Source organism: Alexandromys fortis, unplaced genomic scaffold, assembly GCF_014885135.2.
Source record: "Alexandromys fortis isolate MF-2015 unplaced genomic scaffold, M_Fortis_MF-2015_v1.1 scaffold_21, whole genome shotgun sequence".
Lineage (NCBI taxonomy): Eukaryota > Metazoa > Chordata > Mammalia > Rodentia > Cricetidae > Alexandromys > Alexandromys fortis.
In genome coordinates, this window is record NW_026067905.1 from 10,865,035 (window position 1) to 10,886,775 (window position 21,741).

At 43.3% G+C, this 21,741-nt stretch overlaps 1 protein-coding gene across 2 annotated transcripts in view; it reads left to right on the top strand.

The window, feature by feature from the left end:
* The window catches only part of Brinp2 (BMP/retinoic acid inducible neural specific 2), a 104,272-nt gene that overhangs the window by 72,800 nt on the left and 9,731 nt on the right, over positions 1-21,741 (top strand). For both annotated transcript variants that reach the window (XM_050135416.1, XM_050135417.1), the window contains 2 exons: positions 11,263-11,453; positions 12,543-12,751. In XM_050135416.1, the coding sequence (XP_049991373.1) occupies positions 11,263-11,453; positions 12,543-12,751 (400 nt within the window). The remainder of the gene's footprint in view (positions 1-11,262; positions 11,454-12,542; positions 12,752-21,741) is intronic.

Below are 21,741 nucleotides of genomic sequence, written 5' to 3' on the forward strand. Positions count from 1 at the left end.
CATATAAGGACAGAACCTATTTCTCAGTTACATTGTGATACAATAATGAGTTATCCTTAGAAATTATACAGTAGTCAAGCGAAAGGATAATGGGAAGGTGGAGACTAGAAAGAACAGAGACTTCATCACTTGAAAAACTGGGTGTCCTTGATAAAGATACTGAAATTCTTATCTGCTAGTCCAGATATGAAATAGGACTGAAATGCTTCATATGTATTATTTAATAATTACTACTATTACACAAATAAAATAGAACAATATTCAGTAGGTTAAAATGGTCATTTCTTCAGATCATGTGTGTGTATCAACTGCAAGAGCTTTGCCTCATGCTTAAGATGGGCAAGGGGTCATTAGGTCTGTCTCCTAATGGTACTTATTTTAGGGTCAAAGCTTAAAGAACAGAACTAGAAGAATACCCTGAGAGTGTGATTTTTTTCCTAGAGAGGATAGAGGAGCAGCTGAGAGAGAGAGATGATAGATAATGGCTCTTGAGGAATCATCCAGGAATGATCACACTGTCTCTTATGCTTTCATTCCTATTCCCAAAGCAAAGTAATACAACCACAGTCTGAATATATGGGGCTGAGAAATAAGATCTACCCTGAAAAATGAATGGTTCTACTGAGTCATATATTGAGGACCTAAAACAGGCACGATTGAGGACTCAGTCTACTATACTGACATTTGTACAATCTCCATGAAGCTTTTAAAGCATGTAAAACATCCAGTCCCATTCCTGGTGGCATAGAAGCCCAGTGAAGATTGAACCCGTGCTAATGTTCATGAAGAGCATGTGAGTGATGATGAAGGTGATGATGCAGTCAGGGTACTGTCACTTGCCTCCAGTGAACTCTCACTGTGTCAGAACACATCAATCTGAGAGTGTTTAGGAAGAAATGCATTGACAAGGTTGAGTGCAAGAAGTAAAAGTTAAACATCAAGGGCTAGAGATGTGGATATTCTTACAAAAACTAATAGTTGGCCAAAGAAAAGGATCCTGTATGAAAAGCAAATGCACCTCAATAGCAGATGGCCTATCTTATTTCAATATGGTAAAATTTTAAGACTACTGGAAGGAACTCCAGCCTGTGGGAATTATCTTGAAGTGAAATGGCTAACGGGAAGCTGAGGATGAAGTCTACTGGGGAGAAGGCTAGGATGGACTGAGGGTTTGCTGAGAAACAAGCATGACAGGAGGTGAGCCATAAGGACGAGGATCATTTTCCCCACAGGTGAACAGACGAGCTTTAGAAGAGCAGGCTGAGTGGTCAAGGCAAAGATGCGGCTTCTGGGCCTGGACAGCACTCGGTATCCTGTTTGGTCCCTTCTGGTCTTATGATTTCACTGACGCTTCACTGCAATGAATCTATTGCATTTCATGTTGACTCCACAGACATGCCACGTCTGGTGCCCTCTTCCCACCCCAAGCTCTGAAGGGCAGTGTGACTCACCAAACAGTGATCTCTTCCTCCTCCTCTAAGCTTGACTCTCCCTTCCCCACCTCTTCCAATCAGCCTTAATTAAACTGTTTGAAAGCTGCAGCTTGATTTTAATTAGAGCAAAATTGAAAAGATTAGAATGAAATTGGCCAATCATTGTTTATGGGCCGTTGTTTGAGAACACAGCAGGCTGCTAAATTACCTCCATACCAGGCTTCTTGAGTTCTTCCAGACAGTGAGGACAGGACACTAGAACATCAAGGAAGTACAACCCTCATGTCGGCTTTTGTACTTTCAAGGTTGTAGGGGCTGAGGTCATATTTAACCCAGTGATTTCAAAATATTGCCCGGGGATCCCTCGTATATAAAATAGTGAACAAAGAAGGACTATCTAGGTAGGATGACAACCTGAGATTGAGGCCAGCCACCAAAGACATAAAATCATTAGTAGCATGCCCCAGAAGCTAGTCAAATTCAACTGTTAATCAACTGAGACTTGGGGCCAATCACTTTTCTCAGTTTCCAGTGTCCTTACTTGTTAACTTGTAAAAGGTTAATCGTTGGTTAATAATATTCTCTGTATCCCCTCCAAGGTTTCCCTGTATCCCCTCCAAGGTTTTTTCTTATAATAAACTAGCTAAACATGCATGAAAATTGTTTGTAGTTTAAGAAAAATACTAAAAGATTTCACTATACCCATAGAAAAATTATGGTTGTTATTATCATTTCTTTTTATGACTTGGATTAATCATGTCTCATTCATTATAGCAGTATAAACTCTAATAGCCACGAACATTATAGTAATCTGTTGTTGAGCTAGAAATCTTTTGATGATATGATATGTCTAGAAGTACTTTGCTCTGTATAGGAGCCAAAACACTTATACATCTCAATGCCTTTAAAATATTGATCTTGAGAATCTGAAATTGTCTTAGCTGAATCTCTGAGGTGAACAACTGGAATCCCTCAAAGCCATTGCTGGCTTTGACTGTTTCTGTGGTGGAATATTAGTTGAAGATATGTTACATTTGTTTAAACTGTAGAATATATGTTTAATTATGCAAATATGTATTGCATTCTTTTATACTGCCTTTGTTTAACTCTTTGAAGCTGTGTTATTTTGCCTGTCTAAAACCTCTGATTTGTCTAATAAAGAACTAAATGGCCAATAGCTAGAGAAGAGAAAGGATAGGCAGGGCTTGCAGACAGAGAGAATAAATAGGAAGAGAAATTTGGGAAGAGAAGATGAAGGAGTGATTAAAGAAGTGGCCAGTCACCCAGATATACATCAAGCCACAGAGTAAGAATTAGAGAAAGGTATATAGAATAGAGAAAGACAAATTTCAAGAGGCAAAGGTTAGACATGATAATTTAATTTATGAAAAGCTCACTAGAAATAAGCCAAACTAAGGCCAGTCATTAATAAGAAAGAATAAACCTCCATGTGATTATTTGGGAGCTGGCTGGTGGGCCTCCAAAGTATAAAAACAAAACAAACAAAAAAAACCAACTATACATTCCTGTGAGCTTTCTGAGCTTAAAACTGTGATCCTATGAAAAAAGAAAAATGATAGTATTTCTGCATGGCGTATTGAACCCTGGGTGTGCGGGACATTGATATAGACATGGAATAAGAGAAGGCCTTACTCAGAAACTTTTAGGAAAGTCAATGATGCAATACTTACTGAGCCTCCTGTGTCCAACTGGCAAGCCTTAAACTGTCCAGAGAAACATCTCTCTAAGCAAAAGTTGAGCTAAGAGAACCCAATATTTACATTTATCCAGAACCAGTTGAGGTGTGAGAAATATTCTGAAGAATCATTGGTTGACAGTTTAAGTAGACTAAGAAAAGTCATGGAAGATGACAAAATCATTCATGTTTTAGGTTTAAGTACTCTTCATTGTTCCAAAGTCCTTAAATAGTTTATTCAGCAACCTATTCTGTATCTTTCTCCATTTTTCAAGGAAATCCAGGCATATTTTTTATGATCAGAGTCCATTTTATAGCAACTACTTGGAGAATGATAATTTAGTCCCTTTACAACATAGTAGTCCCTTTGAGCATCGAAGTTAGGCGATGCTTCCCCAAAGAGAGGTTACTGAAAATAGACTATCAGGGTCCAAAATGGAAAGGAGCAATAGCGATTATTTAAGCCCCTTTGTGTGGGCCATTTTCAAGCTACAAGATGGTGCTTGGTGGTCGGCATCCTGGGCTCTACAGCTGTCTTAAGTCTTCCCCCACCTCTCAGGGAGTCCCAGTCCTATTCTGAGAACTGTCGCCTGAGTGAGCAGGTGATGATTGGTTGACTGTGCTGGAAACAGCGATGATTCCTGGAGTCTTACTTGGGAGGAACAAATGGCTCCTAGCACACAGGGGTGCACTGACTCTAGGCTAGGATGCTGCCAAGCCTGCAGGGGTGCCATGCTGAATGCACACACAGAGATGTGCCAGCTCAGAATATGTGGAACGTGACTTTCAGATGACAACCAGATCGATAACTGTGGTAATGTGATGAGTGTATTTTCCCAATAAAGGTGGAAAGATAAAGATTCATTAGAAAATCAGTAGTAAAAAAATGTAGTTCTTAGCATAAAGTCTCAGTACAGCTATGTACAGTTTAGACTACTATTCATTATTACTGGATTTCAACTTTTAAACATCTATCATCTGTCTATCTATTATCTGTCTGTCTGTCTATCTATCTATCTATCTATCTATCTACCTATCACCTGCCTATCTTCTATTATTTATCTGTCATTTAACTACCATCTTTCTATTTGCATGTATGTATTATACATGCATCTATCTATCTATCTATCTATCTATCTATCTATCTATCTATCTATCTATCTATCATCTATCTTGCTACCTACCTACCCACCTATCCATTCAATACATTCTATTTTTAAATGTCTCTCCCTTAGGACTTCACAGGTAGGAAACCTTCATAATGAATGGCTCTTCACGGGGCTGGATCAATGCTCTCAGTTTACAAGCCTGAAAAGTGGTGCTTAAGTGGAAACAGCACCTGGGTGGAAGACCCCAGCTGTGCTCTCTCTGCATCATTCATCTTCGGATGCTGTGAGACCCTGCAGGGAGGCTCTTGCTGGCAGATTTGTTGTTGACCTTGTGTCGCACAGGACACAGTGCTGTAGAGCAGTGACGACTTAGAGACACCACTTTCTATGTACCATTTTTGAATTAGAACAGCCTGTAGTCATTTAACATTATCAATGGCGACTTCCTTAGGGTTCAAAGGCAGAGGTGGTTCAGAGCTGACGCAGTCCAAATCCCTTCTGAAGCTTCTGTTGCCTGAAGTTGGCATGACTGGAAGTTTCCCTCCCTTCGTGTCCAATCATCACTGTACAATTGGGAGGGTCGGCCATCATTCATTGGCAATCTAGGTCATTAGTGCGAAGCAGACAAAAGTAATAATAGTGATAACTTTAGAATCCCTGTCTTTTTCTTCATATCTAAACATGTCTGAACACATGGCTGTGCATGGTATGTTTGTCTGTTATGACACACTGGGTGCCATCTTCCCATCTGGAATTTACCTTTCATAAGTTTTATCTTAATTGTTATTGATGATTGTATGTTTCTATTAGTTGGCACTTTGATAGATATTGTTTACTTAGAGGTAGTCCTATTGCACTAATGGATGATGGAAAATGCAATGAGCGTCTACCGATAATAACCATCTACTGAAGCACACTTTTGAAATGCATATGAATGCCTTTTTCTTGAAGTCTGTCTTCAAGAACTCTCTTCATCCTTTGGCTCAAACCAGGAAGCTTTTCTGCAGTGGCCTCTGCTGTTCTAAAGAACTTTCCATAGTACTAACAGTGCTGTCTGAAATGTTTGCTTTCTCAGGCTGTTTACTATGTAACAAACGCAGTGGGAGAAGATTTTAGAAGAAATGGCTAAATTGAAATGGAGATTTACTTGATGTCTTAATTGAAACAAAGATGATGGCTTAATTGAGGCACTGTGTGTTAATATAATTGATATATAGAAAACATTCTTTTCTTGAGGAAAAAAGCCTTGATTATTTTATTACTGGGGAAAAAAACCCTGCTAAATGAAAAATTGGAAATGAACACTTACTCTTTGGCTAGCTTAGGCTGCCGTCCAGTATTGTCTTCTGAGGCTTTTAGAATCTGAAAAGAACCCGCATCTAAATGTGCTTATCAAACCTACAGTACTACTATCTGGCTCAAACTCCCTTTACAGATGTCCCGCAGATATGCTGTAACAATAAAGGTTCCCAAGGTCTGGGAAGAAGCTGACTGGAGTCGAAGTACATGGTTGAAGCCTTGGCACCAGAACCTTCATGCAGTTAGCACCTAATTCTAAGTTGACGTCTGTGTTAGTCAGTATTCCATTAGTATAACAAGCGATCTGCCACAGACTGCTTCGCAAAGGAAGGAGGCTAATAGAGTTCACAGTTAGGGACCATAAAGGGTGTGGTGCTGTGGGCAGTTTGTCTCTGGTAGGGATCCACGTGGCTGCATTGCATGGTGGATGGTATCATGGTGGAACTTAACCCAGTAAGGAGAAATCACTGAACAAAATAAGAAGGGACAGTCAAGGGGAGGGGGGGACTAGGAACATTCTTTTGCATTATAGACTTCCCAGAAAACTACACATAGTCCCATGAGAACTATCTTAATTCTTTCCCTCCTCCCCCACCCTGGACTTCTTAAAGTTCCCATTACTTCTTCTTCTTTTTTTTTTTAAGATTTATTATGTATACAACATTCTCCCTCGAAGTATGCCTGCACGCCAGAGGAGGGCACGAGATTTCAGTACAGATGGTTGTGAGCCACCATGTGGTTGCTGGGAATTGAACTCAGGACCTCTGGAAGAGCAGCCAGTACTCCTAACCTCTGAGCCATCTCTCCAGCCCCTTCCCATTACTTCTTAACATTGCCACCTGGCTACCGTGTTAAAAGACAAGTAAACAAACTCTATGGGTCCAAGCCACACCCAAGACATAGCAATGCACCACTGCAGGAGAAGACTCGACTTTTGCTGGTTTTCCCTGTTTTGCAAATGTGTTTCCATTCAATGAACTGGGTGAGCTTCTCAGGAGAAAGGCTTCACATTTTATCACACACACACACACACACACACACACACACACACACACACCGCTTATGCATCATTTCTCCAGCAAACCTCTCTCTTCCTCCCCCTCTCTCCATACTTCCCCTCACAGTTTTAGGGTCATCCCTTTGCTTTTCTCCAGCAGAGGTACAAGATCACAGTGGTCAAGCAATGTCCTGTCTAAACAAGCCATGTTCCAACTCTGACTCTGCCACCTGCTGGCCATTACCAGCTGGGTTAATTAAAAGAGCCTGCCTCCATTTCACTATCCGCAAGATGAAAATAATTGTTTTCCTCTTTATAGGGATATTTTATAGATAACCCTTGTAAGGTACTTGGGATGCTTAGCACATGGTAAGAGCTCATTAAATATTATCCATCATTTTTTATTGTTTGCTCATAAAATGCGTTCTAAGACAGTGCCAGTCACTTTTCTAGGTCATTTGTTGTTCTGTGTTATGATTTCCTGAGCACCCCTGAAACTTGGACTCCAGTCTTCGTCTGGAGTGCCATGAATACATACTTCAGGGACACAAAGGAAGACAAAGTTGTCGAAAGCAGTGTGGTGTTGACCTTAACCACTGGCACTGAGGGGTAAGCTTCTCCTTCTTCTAATTGTGTGACTCCATCCAAGCTACTCCCTTAACACTTCTGGGTTTCACTTTTTGTTATTACCAACACGACCCTGGGGAAGGTCAGTGTACTATCGTTTTGCTCAGGTTCTGCTACCAGCTGGTCATATTCCTTTAGGTAAAACTATGACATCTTTGTTTCAAGGTTCTCCTCAGCCAAGGTGCCTGCTGGAAGATGGGTCTGCCACAAATGAATCGCAGATATGTTGAAGGCTTTCTCAGTCTTTAAAACAGCAGGTCATGTGCTAAGGCGGCAGGACTCCCTGATTTACCCTGCTCTGAGCAGCCTCAGGGACTCTAAAGAGAGTATCCTTTCCCCCCGACTTCCTTCATTCTTTTCTCCTCCTTTTTTTTTCTTCTCTACCTCTTTCCCTGCCTCCCTCCCTCCCTCCCTCCCTCTCTCCTCTCTCCCTTCCTTCTCCTCTCTTTTTCTCCCCATCTTTTGGAGACCAGATCTGACCCTGTCACCTATCCTGCCCTGGAATCCATGGTAATCCTCCTGCTTCAGTATATATCATAATCTGGAGAAGCTAGGCAGATGATACTTTTCCTTCACTTCTAACAGCATAAAAGAATACGTGCTCTCTAGTGGTGTGACATTGGGCAATTACAAAGCTTTCTGAGCTTCAGTTTCCCCGTTAAGTGGAATAGTCTTTAGCTATTGACTTGCATCAAACAGACTTTCCACGGCTGATGTCAAACTGAGCAAAAGTGCAGAACTCTGAGCTTGTTTCTCTTTTGGTCAATCTTTAACACAATGAGTGGTAGAAATGACTAGATTCACTGTAGAGGAATGGGGATATTGATCATTAATATCTGAGTGTAAAGCACTAGGGTCTCAACTGAGAGATTTTTTTTTCATGTACTGGGCTTTGAATGTAGATAATGGCCAGTCATGGGTTGCCCATGTCTGCTGCAGACAGTGTGTGAGGACCCAAACAGTATAAAAGGAAAAATCAAAAGAATTTTCTGGCAGTGTTTTGTTTTTTTTATTCAGGACAGGGTCTATGTCTATGTAATCCTGACTGGCCTAGGTAGACCACGCTGGTTGTAGCAATCTTCCTACCTCTGCCTTCTAAATATTGGGATTACAGATATTGGCCATCATACCTGGTTTGATTTATATTTTTAAGTGACCAAAATTAGGCTCATATACTTTTATAAACAAAACATAACTTCCTGATACATGCACATGTTGAATGTTTCATTTCCTATCAGATCAATCACTAATTGCTTGTTGTTTCCTAGGTGATATTCTTATAACTATCTTTGAGTAAATTTTCCATTAATTTGAAAACTGGTGGAATGGGAAAGCTATGATATTAAAGATCATGGGAAATGTCTCCTTCAATTACCCAACGGAACTTTGCTGGAGATATACAGTTATTCTCTTGTAAGAATGGTTAAGATGGCTCTACTGTTGGAGACAGTTTATAGCAGAGAAGAAAATCCTACCCTGGCAGAGTTTATGTTCTAATGGGAAGAGAAGGAGAGAAAATAGATGATATCAGTGGTCATAAGTCTGGTGGCATAAATGGGAGACAGAGAGAAGGCCTCCTGGATGAGATGGCCAGGAAAGTGATGGGCATAGTCCATTGTAAGAAATCATGGAAGATGGAAGAATGTCTCCTCTTCATCCTGAAATCTAGGGCCAAAACATGATAGAAAGTATTAGTTAGTACAGTCTACGTGTATCTCATCCCAAGGCAGAGAGCCTGGGTTTGATGACCCTAGGGGTTTTCTTTTGATTATATTTTGTTTCTGTTTTTAGTAATCTGGTTTTATGATTCATCAGTGTAATTATCCTCTAGCCAACGAGAGGATACTGGTTCCCATCCAGCCATCTACAAATGAGATCAGGCAACTGTTCTCTACCCTGCAGTGGGATTTGGGATAGCAAATGCTTTTGACAAATACCCTGTACTTTAATTAAAGTTTAGCATTTCCTGCACAAAAGAAATAACTGGTGATATATTATTATTAACTTGCCTCGTTCGATAAATAAAGCCACACAATGAGAAATTTGAAAGACTAAGTTGAAGCCATGAATTATTAGTCACCATTTTTCTTTGTTCGGCTAGTGATGGTTGACATACGCTCCTCCTCTATGTCTGCGCCTCTTGAATTAGATGGGGTGGGGGGAGACTTCTACAGGCTTAGACTAGGCATAGGTTTTCATTGATTTATTTTTACCTATTTTATTTCCCGAAGCTCCATCACTCGCACTCTTTGGCTTTGAAGCGAAGGTTAGACCAAGGTTATGTACTTTCACAATGAGCAGGATTGGGATGGGTAAGGAATCTATGAAGACTTTATATCTTACTCTTTTCTGAGACAGAAAAGCTGTTTCTTTTGTTTGTTTGGTGGTTTTGTTTTCTGGAAATGTCCATAAGGAAACCCAGACATCTTTTGAAACTGGCTACTTAAAATGTGGTCTTCTTGGTCCTTTCGGGACCCATGTGACATTTGCTCTCAAAGTTGGAGAGTGGGGGAAAAAAAAAACTGATATGTTAATTTGAATGAAAAATACTTGTCCCAAATGTATCTATCTAATAATCATGTTCTGGTCATTATAATACAAATGAACTAACCAAACAGCCCTACACACAAACAGAAAGAGGGAGAGGGACAGAATATGCCAGCCTCACTTGAGAATGTCCTAAAGTAGTACAGTTTAATAATAGGGTTAAACGCTGACCTTGGAGACATGTCTTTCTAATGTTCATGTGATGAAATGGGAAGCAGACACAGTGCATGTCTGAGGCCACTAAAGAACTACGGTGAGCTCAAGGGAAAATACATATGTGGTTGAGCTGCAAGCTGAGCAAGCAACTATCTTCCTAGAATCCTATTTTTCTTGAAAGCAAGAGCACCAGACAACCTATAGTTATTTAGACTTAAGTGTTTGGCAGACACATTCTGAAAAAAAAAGCAAGCTAGCTTTTAAACTGATGATATTTATTAGCAAAAATGAAAACTAGAAAAACATGTTATTTATTAGCAAAAATAAAATTTTAGTTTTCACATAAAGTTCAAGTTCCAGAAAAAGTATAATCATTATTATGAGCTAGTCAGCTTCCTGATATTTAAAGGTATTTCTGATGGACTTGGTGGTGGTATTTACTAGTCTGGTGTTTCAGTACTCTACAATGAAGTGCCAGGAGGTTAAAAGAGCTGCATATTTCAGTGACCTGGTATGTCCAGGATGGCTAGTGTGTGCTGTTACCCGATCACGTGTGGCAAAAAGATCTGTTCAAAACACAATGTAAAACTCTGGATTTCAATACAGTAGAATACAACGTTTATTGATATGGCTTCAGACACCATGCTATAAGTAACTTTTAAGAAATAGCCATCTCTTTAGTTTGGTCCCAAGCATAAGAGTCCACAGTTACGATGACACACTGGATGCAGAAACAAACATGAGAGTGAAACTATCCTGTCGAGCAGATATGGAAGATTTACAAAGTCACAAAGCAAAACGCTCTTCCCGTCAGATTTGCTTTGTTTCAATATATAGAGCTTTTGTCATGAAATGCATTGATTCAGTTATATGTAATGGTCTTATTTCTGTTAATTTCAAATGTAATATTGGAGAGATAACTTGAATCTTCTCAGTTTTAATTTCTGATGTGCTATCAATCGATATGAACCGCATAAACAAGTAGGGGAATGTAATTCTCTCCAAGGGGGGTGTGAAGGGATCTGGGTCTCAAACAGTAAAACATTATTCTCTCTAGACCTGCTTCCCGGTTTTCAGCAGTGAGCAACTGAAGTAAAATGGATGATATAACTCACCAGCTGTATAACAGCTATGACCCGATCAGTCCTCCGCAGATCACTGCCCCGCGCTGCTTCCGCTTCACTGTGAGGCGTGGCGACTACCTTGGGAAGACACTTAGCTACCACTGTCGGGTGGGAAACCTGGGCGGGAGATGCTCTGGAGTAGATCAGCTTTTCAGGCTGGAAATCTCTACCCTACGAGAAGGATATTGAGGAGGGAGGCCTCAAGGGGAGAAATGACCTTATCTATTTCAGGCTTCATACTTCTTGTTCTGAAATATGGTGGCTTTCCCTGCAGAGAGTTTGCCCGATGGAAAGTGAACAACTTGGCCCTAGAAAGGAAAGACTTCTTCAGTTTGCCCCTGCCTCTCGCCCCAGAGTTTGTCCGCAACATCCGCCTCCTCGGAAGGAGACCCAACCTGCAACAGGTTACTGAAAACCTCATCAAAAAGTACGGCACCCATTTCTTACTTTCTGCCACTCTCGGAGGTAAGCAGCATTCTCGGTCCCAGCCAACTGGCTGTTCCACTGCGGAAAATAGCTTTTATGATCTGTTGAATATCATTCTCCCTGCATCTTTTCTTCCTTTTTGGCTTATTATTGCCGGAGAACTATTTTTTCTTGGTGTACTGGAGAACAGTGTATTCTCTGCACCCGAAACCACCCTAGAACATTTCTATTTTCTTGAAAGTGGCATCATGAGGGAAGGGGGGTAAAGGGGTAAGGAAGGAGATGGGAGGGCACATACAGGTGTCTACGAAGCATCTACCAGCAGGGGGCGCTCCTACTTTTATTTTGACTAGCTATTTAACCCAGGGACTTCACTTCTTACTGTGGCTACAAATGTCAGATCTATAGGCACAGAAACAGATGTTCACTGCGTCACTGACCCCCTCCTCCCTTATTGTATAGACTGGTGAACAGCCAAACCACAATTCCAACAATTGGGTGGCTCTCCCTCTGGTAGGATGCGGGTGGGGACCGGACTGTGCACAGTGGAGCCAGGACTCTGGACAGAATCACAAGACCTGAAGATGCAGAGTTCTCCCAGTTATGGGAAGAAGAAAGCAGGGTTTATCATAACATATAGTTAAGTGTGCAGTGGGAAAAAAAAAAGCAGCTCCCCCGGGGTTGGGGCCAGCTGCAGGCCTGGTGGGGGGGGGTGTTTGATAGAGAGGGAGGAGGCAGAGCCTCAAAGCTTTTGCCCTTTCCCTGGAAGCAATAATAGCCATGTGGCTTCTCATAAACAACTTGAGAGGGGAGAATTGTGTCTCCCCCTTGGAGGCAGATTGCCTGTGATGGAGATCAATAGGGGATGTTAAATGGAGACACTGCTGAGGGGTGAGCTTTGGGAAGCTTTAAGAGCTAGGCAAAGGAGGGCTTCCCAGGCAGGGAGGCCTATGACCCTGTGCACAGTCTGAGGAAAGAGCTCTCAGAGTGGGAATGATGGGGAGAGGCCCGCAGCAGGGGCAGTGTTCTCTTTGAGCTCACTCTGCCCTGCCCGAGGGCTACAGGTTCTTAATGGCCGGGGATGTTGGAGCTGACAACCTCACCAATAAGCTCATGTTTTTGTTATAGGGGAAGAGTCCCTGACCATTTTTGTGGACAAGAGGAAACTGAGCAGAAAGTCAGAAACATCAGGAGGTGTCCCTGTGGTTGGGGGCAGTGGGAACAGCTCCGCTGTGTCCCTGGAAACCCTGCACCAGCTGGCGGCTTCCTACTTCATTGACAGAGAGAGCACGCTGCGCAGACTGCACCATATCCAGATAGCCACAGGGGCTATTAAGGTAAAGGGGAAGCCGAATCCTCAACTAGCTCCAGGTCAGCCAGACCACACTGAGCAAGGGGAAGCAGTTGCTTTCTGGTGGTATCTCAGCTGGGCCTTACAAAGGGCCGTATCACCCATCCTCTGAAGGAACATCTAGTCTGCAGACTGATTCGCTGTTGTCAAAGACAGGCGTGACTGCATCCTAGTGGGGTTGAGCTACTCGGTAGGAGAAGATGTCAGATAGCTATTTAAAGACAAGGTCTATGTTTTCTAGGGTTGGTGAGAGAGCAACTAGCATTAGTTAGGTTGCTCAGGAGGAGCACTTTAAGGTTTGTCCTGGGAGCTTGAGACCTGAACGATGATTGACTGATTGCGTAGGATTGAGGAAGGCTGTTTCAATTAAACAAACAAACAAACAAAAAACCAACCCAAAACAAAACAAATGCTGCGTTCTAAGGCCCCCGAGTCAGGAAGTAGTTTAGTAGTCATTGAAGTGCAGAGAGTCCCTTGAGGATAGAGAGGTGAATTGTGAAGACACTACACAAGATGAGGTTCTGAAGTGGAACTGCTTGGCATGGCCACAAAAAGAAATGTTAGCACAAGGCAAGGGAGGAGTTCCAGCACGACCATCACAGAATCTCATGATCCCATGCATGTCTTTAAGGGACCCATAGTTACTGTGACGTCAATAGCTGTAATCTCCAATCCCCCTGCTCTAATTAACCTGCAGGACATTTCTACTAAGGGTCCTATGTTAATGGATGAGTAATAACACTTTGAGGAATTCTGGAGTTTTCAAATTCTAAGTATAAAATCAAAATGGTCTATAGACATCCTCACCTAGCTTTATTCTGCTTTGCTATAGGCCAAAGCAGCTTTTATATCAACCCATGAGAGTAACACATATTCACAGCATCCAGAAGGGTTATCCCACAGCAATACAGTATGTCGTGAGCCACTATAGTTGGGTGCATTTTATCAGCTCCATTTATTGTTCTACCTAGCAGCAGGCATGCACTAGATAGACAGTTGGATTTAACCAAGGTGCATGTGTGGACAAGGTGGAAGAAAAAGGCAAAGGAGTTAAGATTATATACCAAGGAACACAATGTAGATTCAGGATTCTATGTCAACCACTGGGGGAAAAAACAAGAAGCTAAGAATGATAAAAAAAATAGGTCAAGTCCAAAGATTGAAAGTCTAAGTCTGATGATAACTAGTTCCCAACCTTCCTAATGTGACCATTTAATACAGTCCCTCATATTGTGGTGAGCCCTAACCATTTTTCATTGCTACTTCATAACTAATTTTGTTATGGTTATGAATCGTATTGTAAGTTTCTGATATGCAGAATATCTGATATGCAACCCCTGTTGAAAGGGCCGTTCACACCCCAGGTTGAGAACTGATATGTTACAGGGTAGAGACGGAGGAAGCATAATGTGATTTTTGTATTGCAGTTATAGAAGAAATGCAATTTGCAATAGAGTCTAGGACATAACGTGGGTGTGGTGACAGAGATGAGGTTACAGCTGTGAGGAGGCAAGGCCAGGCAGCCAAGCATCTAAGAGAAGCAAAGGTTAAATGATTGTATGTATTATGGATGGGAATCAGAAGTCAGTAAGAATGGTACAGACTACTGCTGGTAACAATAGTAAGTTCAACTACTATACATGCTCCGTGAGCTAAGAAGCATAGCAAGAAAATAAATATGAAGGGGTGGCTAGTGAGGTGCATTGCACCCTGATCCTGGCTTCCAGGAGCCAGAGGTAGCCTGACACTAAGGAAGAGCTGCAGTGAGGGAGCCGCCTCCTTTCCATGCTCAAGAGTGTGAGATGGGAGAAAGAAACCCGCTGCCACTAGAGAAGGCTGCAGAGGAAACCGTCCCTGGGGACGCGAAGCTGAGCTAAATCAAAACAGGTAAAGTGGGCTCTGAAGAAGAGCTTGGGGTTAGAGAGATGTCGCTGAGGACTCGTCATGACTCACAGGGAGCACGGTGGAAATTAACTGGAGAAAAAGTAGCAGATTACAGGAGTACGGTGTTTGGAGGGAGGGAGCATCTGGGAGAGGGGGGATGGGTTTCCATTAGCAGAAGAAAAGGTTCATTTATGAAGCTGGTATCTAGTGCAGCTCGAAGTGATGGAAAGGGACTCTAAGTAGCCTGGAGAGAGTTTTATCAAGATATTAGAACTTCGGAGAATTTCCCTCATCCGTCAGTCTCGTATGAGCTGTTTCACGCTTGGAGAAGAAGCCCAAAATTCTTACTAGGAAAGCAGGGCGGTGGTGGCACTTGCCTTTAATCCGCGGTGGTGGCACACGCCTTTAATCCCAGCACTCGGGAGGCAGATCTCTGTGAATTCGAGGCCAGCCTGGTCTACAAGAGCTAGTTCCAGGACGGAACCAAAAGCTATGGAGAAACCCTGTCTTGAAAAATCCAAAAAAAAAATTCTTACTAGGAAATGACAGACAGGCACTTTATCAACAGTTCAAGGATCTCATTCCCTTCTATTAGCCCATTCCCCTCACACCCTAACTTAGATCCACTGATCCATCACTACCATTGCTCCTTGCCCCTGAATTCCCTTCATCCCCTATTCTGGTCCACTAATCCAAGTCCTTGTCAATGCGTACCTGATTTTCATCCACAATGCTTTTATATTCTCCTCTCCAAGAATTCAGGTCCTACCATTGCGTGCGGATTGGGTGTTGCACAGGTTACCAAACTTCTTTGGACTTCATTTTCTTCTCTCTCTCTCTAAAACTATTACATAACTGGAAGAGTTTTCAACCTTGAAGAAAGTCTGTGATATTCAATAAGAAAATGGACAGTTTGCCCAGAGCAGAACACAGTTGGCGCTTGAAAGGGCTGATTGTTCTTAAGAAAAAATCATTGACACTCTGCCCCTGCTGTCTTCCTACTTTCATCTCTAAACAGCCCTCTCTCTGCCCAACAGCTTTTTACCTTCCGCTCACATCATGTAACCCAGGCGTACCCAAATACCAAATGTTATTAAACATGCTATCCTCTCATATCTCGCTTCCTGCCACTTGCTCTCTATTGTATTCCCAGAGCCTGGCGGTGGACTCAATGGCTCTTCCTTCCCCTCTTTGCTCAGTTGAGAAAACTGACCTCCTGTGAAGCTTTTCCTGACTCCTAACATAGTGAAGGGCTCCTCCTCAGGGTTCCAAGCACGTGCCTCCATCACTGAGCTTGGCATTTGAACCATAGGTGCTAGCTAACGTGATTATGGACGCAGGAAACTCAGAGAGCCTTATAGGAGAAACTGGGTCTCACTCAGCCTTCATTTCCTAGAAGAGTACAGAGCTTGCAACCTTGTTGGTCTGAGTAAACAGAAGTCATATGACGAAGGGAGAAAGGAATGAACAAATGAGCAAAGTCTCTCTGTCCATCTCTGAGACACTACCATTTCTATTTTATCTGCCATCAGTACAGGGACCACACCCTCATTCATGGTCAAGTACTCGTTCCTGATAGCTAGAAGAATGGGCTTAACCTTTAGGTATTAATTAGCTGAATTTTATAATTATTGAATATCAGATCCTTTTACTGTTTAAAGCTTCACATGACTCTCAGTTATTTTCAGAAAAAAATAACTAGTTTAGAGTTGACATTCAACTCATACACCCAGCAATGTTGGTAGAGTTGCTGCCATGGGTTCCCAGACATATCCCTGAAGTCTCCGATAGAGGAGTGGAAGACAGGTCAGTATTAAAGCCCTAGCTCTTATAATCCCTGTGGATGGTCCCAGAGTTACAGCCACTGTCTGTCTCCTCAGAGGAGGGACCACTATCCCTGGAAACCTTCTTTGGGAACCCATCCAAGGACCCACTGACTGTGAAATGAATATTCAATCCCCACTACACTGCCTGACCTAAGGTTCTCTCTGGGAGTACAGTGGGTTCTCCACGGAGGATGCAACTCAGAAAACTATGTATAAAAAGGGATGATTTCATATTTTCTCCCATCTCCACCCTTCCCAGTCTTCAGCGAGGCATATAGATTTCAAGGACATTTTTCTAGACTAAGGATCAAAGGGCTGTGTTGGTATCCCTTCTCACAGCTCTGCTCACCTGCTCGGGTTTGATCTGTAGTATTGCCATCAGTGGAGTCTACCTCCTCTCTAAATGATTGATGCTTATAGACCCATATAGGATAGTTCAGCAGCTAGGATGCGCCCTGTAGCTCATCCTTGGAGCTAAGAGTCCTCTGTGCAATATCACTTGCCATCTGCTTCTTTCTACTGAGCCTGCCTTAGCAGAAGTCTTGCTGGGCTCCGTCCCATTCATTACTGTATCACTGGGTGGGGATGGATGGGGTGAGAGGAGAGCCCTGCTCTGCCTTCCTGAAAGAAACACCCTCTAGCACATCTGCCTGAAGCGAACCTGTGGTTATTTTTCGCTCTTCCCTAGTAACTCCTTTGCATTAATGTGGAGAAACAGGTGCCCTTCCCTCTCTGATTCGTTCCTTTGGGAACCAGAAAGCATTACTCTGCGCCGTAAGGCTTGCCCTGCTCGGCACACACATTACACTCCGTCTGTTTGCATGCCTGTTTCCCTCCTCCCCATACCCACTGTGACAGTAGGTCTTTAAGCAGAAGGGACTCTGCAGAATGCACATCGCTCCAAGCCTCTTTACAGCATCTGGCATGGGGCAGGATGTTCAATAAAACGCTTGAGAGGTGAAATCGGGCTACACAGTTTAGAGGCAAGCAAGCCAAGTGGAGCAAGAGTACTCGGGGATTGGGTTTCAGCCCCATGCTTGCTGTGTCTATGACCTTGAGGAACTCCATTTGTCCCCTCCATAATCCAAGTCACCAGTCACTTAACTCACCTGTCCACAGGACTTTCAGCTAATATGACTACTTCTGTTTTTAAAACTCTGAACAATTTCCAGATAATTCAACACATTTTGCCCTAATCACAACTATTCTTCCTCTCCCCCGATCCTGCCAGCTCCTCCAGACCTTTTCTTGTGGCAACCAAAGGGCAAAAGCACCAGAAATTCTCTGGAAGCCTGCTGGGTAACAAGGCTGGCATCTCTGCCAATTAGTTACTGCACTCATGTTCTACCTGTTGATAAAGATGATGATTGCTGTCCCTGTCTACTCAGCTGTCACGTTGGGCTGACACCACATGATCCAACCCACAGGAAAACCATGCAAAGTATAAAAGGTTATATGCATATACAACTGTCTATAACTTCCTAGAAGGGATCAGCACCACAAAGATGAGATAGGGCCTTTTTCATGGTTACAAATAATTCACCTCTTTGGTAACAGGATGCAGAAGGACTTGGTGAGGAGGGATTGAAAAGCCCGTGAGATGACTGAACAAAGACAGTCAGAAGCCAGCCAGACCCTAGGCAGAAAGGGGGAGTTTATCACAGCCCATCCTAAGGGGAAAAAAATAAGCGTTGGTAAAGCTGCAGCAGTCTGCAGCCCCTGATTCACTTTCAAGCCTTTTTAAGCACACACACCATCGCTGGGCTCTCTGCTCAGCCCCATCGCTCACCATTAGAGGCCCATTTTCCTCTGCTGTTAGCATCACAGGTGACCCCCTCTTCCCTCAGGTAGGGCAGTAGCAATCTGGAAGTGAGAGAAGGGGGAGGAGTGTAGGCTCACTGGAACGATGGTTTTCACAGTCTGGTATTATGGAAAATTGGATGCGCTAATGAACCTGGGAGACATCAGGGCTTTCTGAAGGCAGGATGGTCTCTGTCAACAGCCCAATTAGCACACAATTATTTTCCCCTTCTGAAAGCTTATCTGAGGCACTCTTTGAAATGTGTGCACTTGAGTGAACTGCACTTTCTGTTACCTCTATGGGCCCTTTTAATAACCTCCCGGAACTGCCTGCCCCTCTGCAGAGAAATCCGGAGCACTGTCTTGACTTGCCCTTCAGAGACAGGGCTTCCACCACATGTGAGGGAACAGGGCTATATATATATATATATATATATATGTATATATATATATATATATTAGTCTGTACTGCTGCTCATCCAGGTCAGTTCCTGACAGCATCTACTCGAGACTCTTTCCAGGCCCCTTTCTTCTTCCTACCTCATCACCTATCCATGGCGGGGAGAGAGGTGGTATCAGAACAGAATAGAAATAAAAATAATAATGACTTTGGTATCTCGTGAAGTCTGAGTGAGCCTTCCTCATGAAGATCTGGCTTACTACTCTCTGCTCTATCAGGACATGGGTACGATGCCAGGGTATTTCCTCATTTTTCTCATCCTGCACCACAATCAACAAAGGGAAGCTCCCCTTCTCAGAGGCCTACCTGACTGATTGTCTTCTTGTGGAACTGACATTTGAACAAGCAGAGAGAGAGGGAAGAAAATTACAAGATGACAGTCAGCCTCAGTATGGAGGGAAGGAGATGGATGAGTACTGGGTAGGAAAAGGCCTGGGAGTCAGAGAAAGAACAGAAATGCCTCTGTTGTGGCTGTTCCCTGGCCTGGCCTGCCCTTCCCTATACACAGCTTGTTATCTTGCTGCCTGTCTGAAGCTAGTTGGTGGGTCACCCAGTCAGGAGTAGGTAGATGGAAAATCCGGAATACAGTTTAGCGACACTGGTGGCCAGCTTACCGTGCGGTAGGAACAAACCAGTTTCTCAGTGCTATCGTATCCACTTGTACCTGCCATTCAGCCCAACCCGTTCACACAGGTTCCACTAAAGCATGCTGGTTCTTAGCCATGGCTCTTCTTACAGGGAGTACTACAAAAAGAGAGACTCGGCCTTGAAGTAGGCCTGGCTCTTTCTTCCCAGTCTAGTCTGATCACTAAGATGTATTCAGGGCACAGTGTCCACGTGGGAAAAGAGGCCAGCCCAAGAAGATCCACCAGAACACGGGGATTCTAGAAACATAAGTTTCCAAGTGCCATACAGGCAGGAACTGTGACATTCACCTGTGAGTTGCCACTAACTGAATAAAGCAATGTAAGAATGTACTGAATTCGTCCTAGCCCCTAGGATAGAATGTATGTGATAGTGAGCTGCTCATTTAACTTATCTAGACCTTGTTTGCTTAATCTCTTGTAGAAAGATAGTGAATGAAAAATTGAGGACATGATGGCTCCTGGACGCGTCTGAGAAGGTTTATTGTAGATATGAGGAAGAAAACAGCCAGAGGTATCTGGAAGAGCCCAGACTGAACCAGGCCAGCAGACTGAACCAGATTGTGGGGAGGGGAGAACGAGGGAAAGAGAGAAAGGGGAGTAGGGGAAGCTAAGGGCCAAGAGACCACCAGCAGCAAGAGGTCAAGAAAACCAAGAGGGGGCATGGACCAAGAGGGCGCATAGCCAAAATGGCTGAATTATATTAGGAAGAGTAGCTGGGGATATGGAGGCCCAGCCCATGGGAGTGAGAGGTTTAGGGAAGAGGGCAGGGCAAGAAGTGCAGGGAGGAGGCAGAGGGGCTGAGTGAGACTTTCTCGACCTAGCAGATAGTAGTACTAACTTCCCATCATTGCATCTTGTTTTGTTTTGTTTTTGCCCAGTGCTAGACTTCTGAGGAGAGCAGATCACTAGCATATTAGATGAACTGATCTCTTTAGACTATTGTCTACAAAGTGGTGACATTTTTGTGGTGGCAACCCTTTCACCTGGTTTCTAGGAACTGAAATGACTAGAGGCTGAAAGCTCCAATGTTGATTTAAACTAATTAATTATTTTGGGCTCAGTCCTGTGATGCTGATACGTAGGAGGGTGAGGCAGGAGGATTGTTATGAGGACAGGCTGAGCCATATCATAACTTACAGGCCAGCCTATCAGTAAGACCCTATCTCAAAGTCAATCAATCACCAATTAATCTTTAGGAATATTCCGTCGTTCAGATACCACAGCCCCGCCACTCTATGCTCTGGACTGTGTTTTCCTATTGGGAAAATGGGAAGGTTGGATTGGGTCCTGAAAGCACCATTGGCATTTTGCTTCACTGGAGAATCACCCTACACCTGGTGTGGGCCTGGTCCTGGTCCTCCTTCGGACTGCGTCTTGCTGGCTCTCAGGCACTGTTTCTGATGCTGCTTCTTTGTTCTTTTCCAGACATACTTTCACAAGTTCCCTTGAATCCCTACTCACTTTTCAAGACTGTTTTAAACTCCCAAGATCAGCCCTGACTCCTTTCCCAGTGTTTGTGGTATCGTCCCATCTCCCACTTGACAGCTTTATTCTCTGTGAATTTTCCAAGCTTAGGCAGACTGGAGCCTCTCTGTGATGTCCCATGCATTTTGGGTTCCTTGAGGAGCCAGGCCCACACCTATATACTTTGAAGCCTGTACTGCAGATCCCAGTGTCTTTCTCTTTGAATTTTTCTTCTTACAACATATTTCCCTAATTCCTCTACTGTCTGCTCCCTACTTATCTTTAAAGAGTCAGTGATGTTTCCCTTGTTCTTTTAGTTTTCCCTCTGCCTGGGGATGTGCTTCCTGTGACACATCCTTTGGACACAACTCAGATATCTATCTGTCATTTGTAATCTACCTGCCTCGCCTCCTCAAATGACTCATTGTGTAACTTACACATCATTGTGCCTATCCTCCTGAAAAGACTAGAACACTTTACTCACACATCCTCAGGTTCACTGCTTCTTTACGACATTCCAGGCACTGCCCTAGCCACTGTTGACATCATGGCAAGCAAAATAAATGTGAGCTTGCCTCTGTAGAGACTCCAGCGTGGGAACCAGGTGGGAATCACATCCTCTTAGGAAAGGATGCAAAACTGTAGCTCCTGCGCCTGCTGCAAAGCCCAGGTGCCTGCAGTTACAGGGAGGTCAGCAGTACCAGATAGAGCCCCTCAAGAGCTCCAGGAAGGCGCTCTATGAATGTTTGATGAATTGCACAGAATTGAACAGAGGCTGCTCAATAAATACTCCTTGATTGGTTGATTGATTGTTGGCAAGGGCTTTGAGCTCTTGAGAAGAAAGGGCCTCGGGTCCCCATCATTCTTATTACATAATTATTTCAGTGAACTTAAA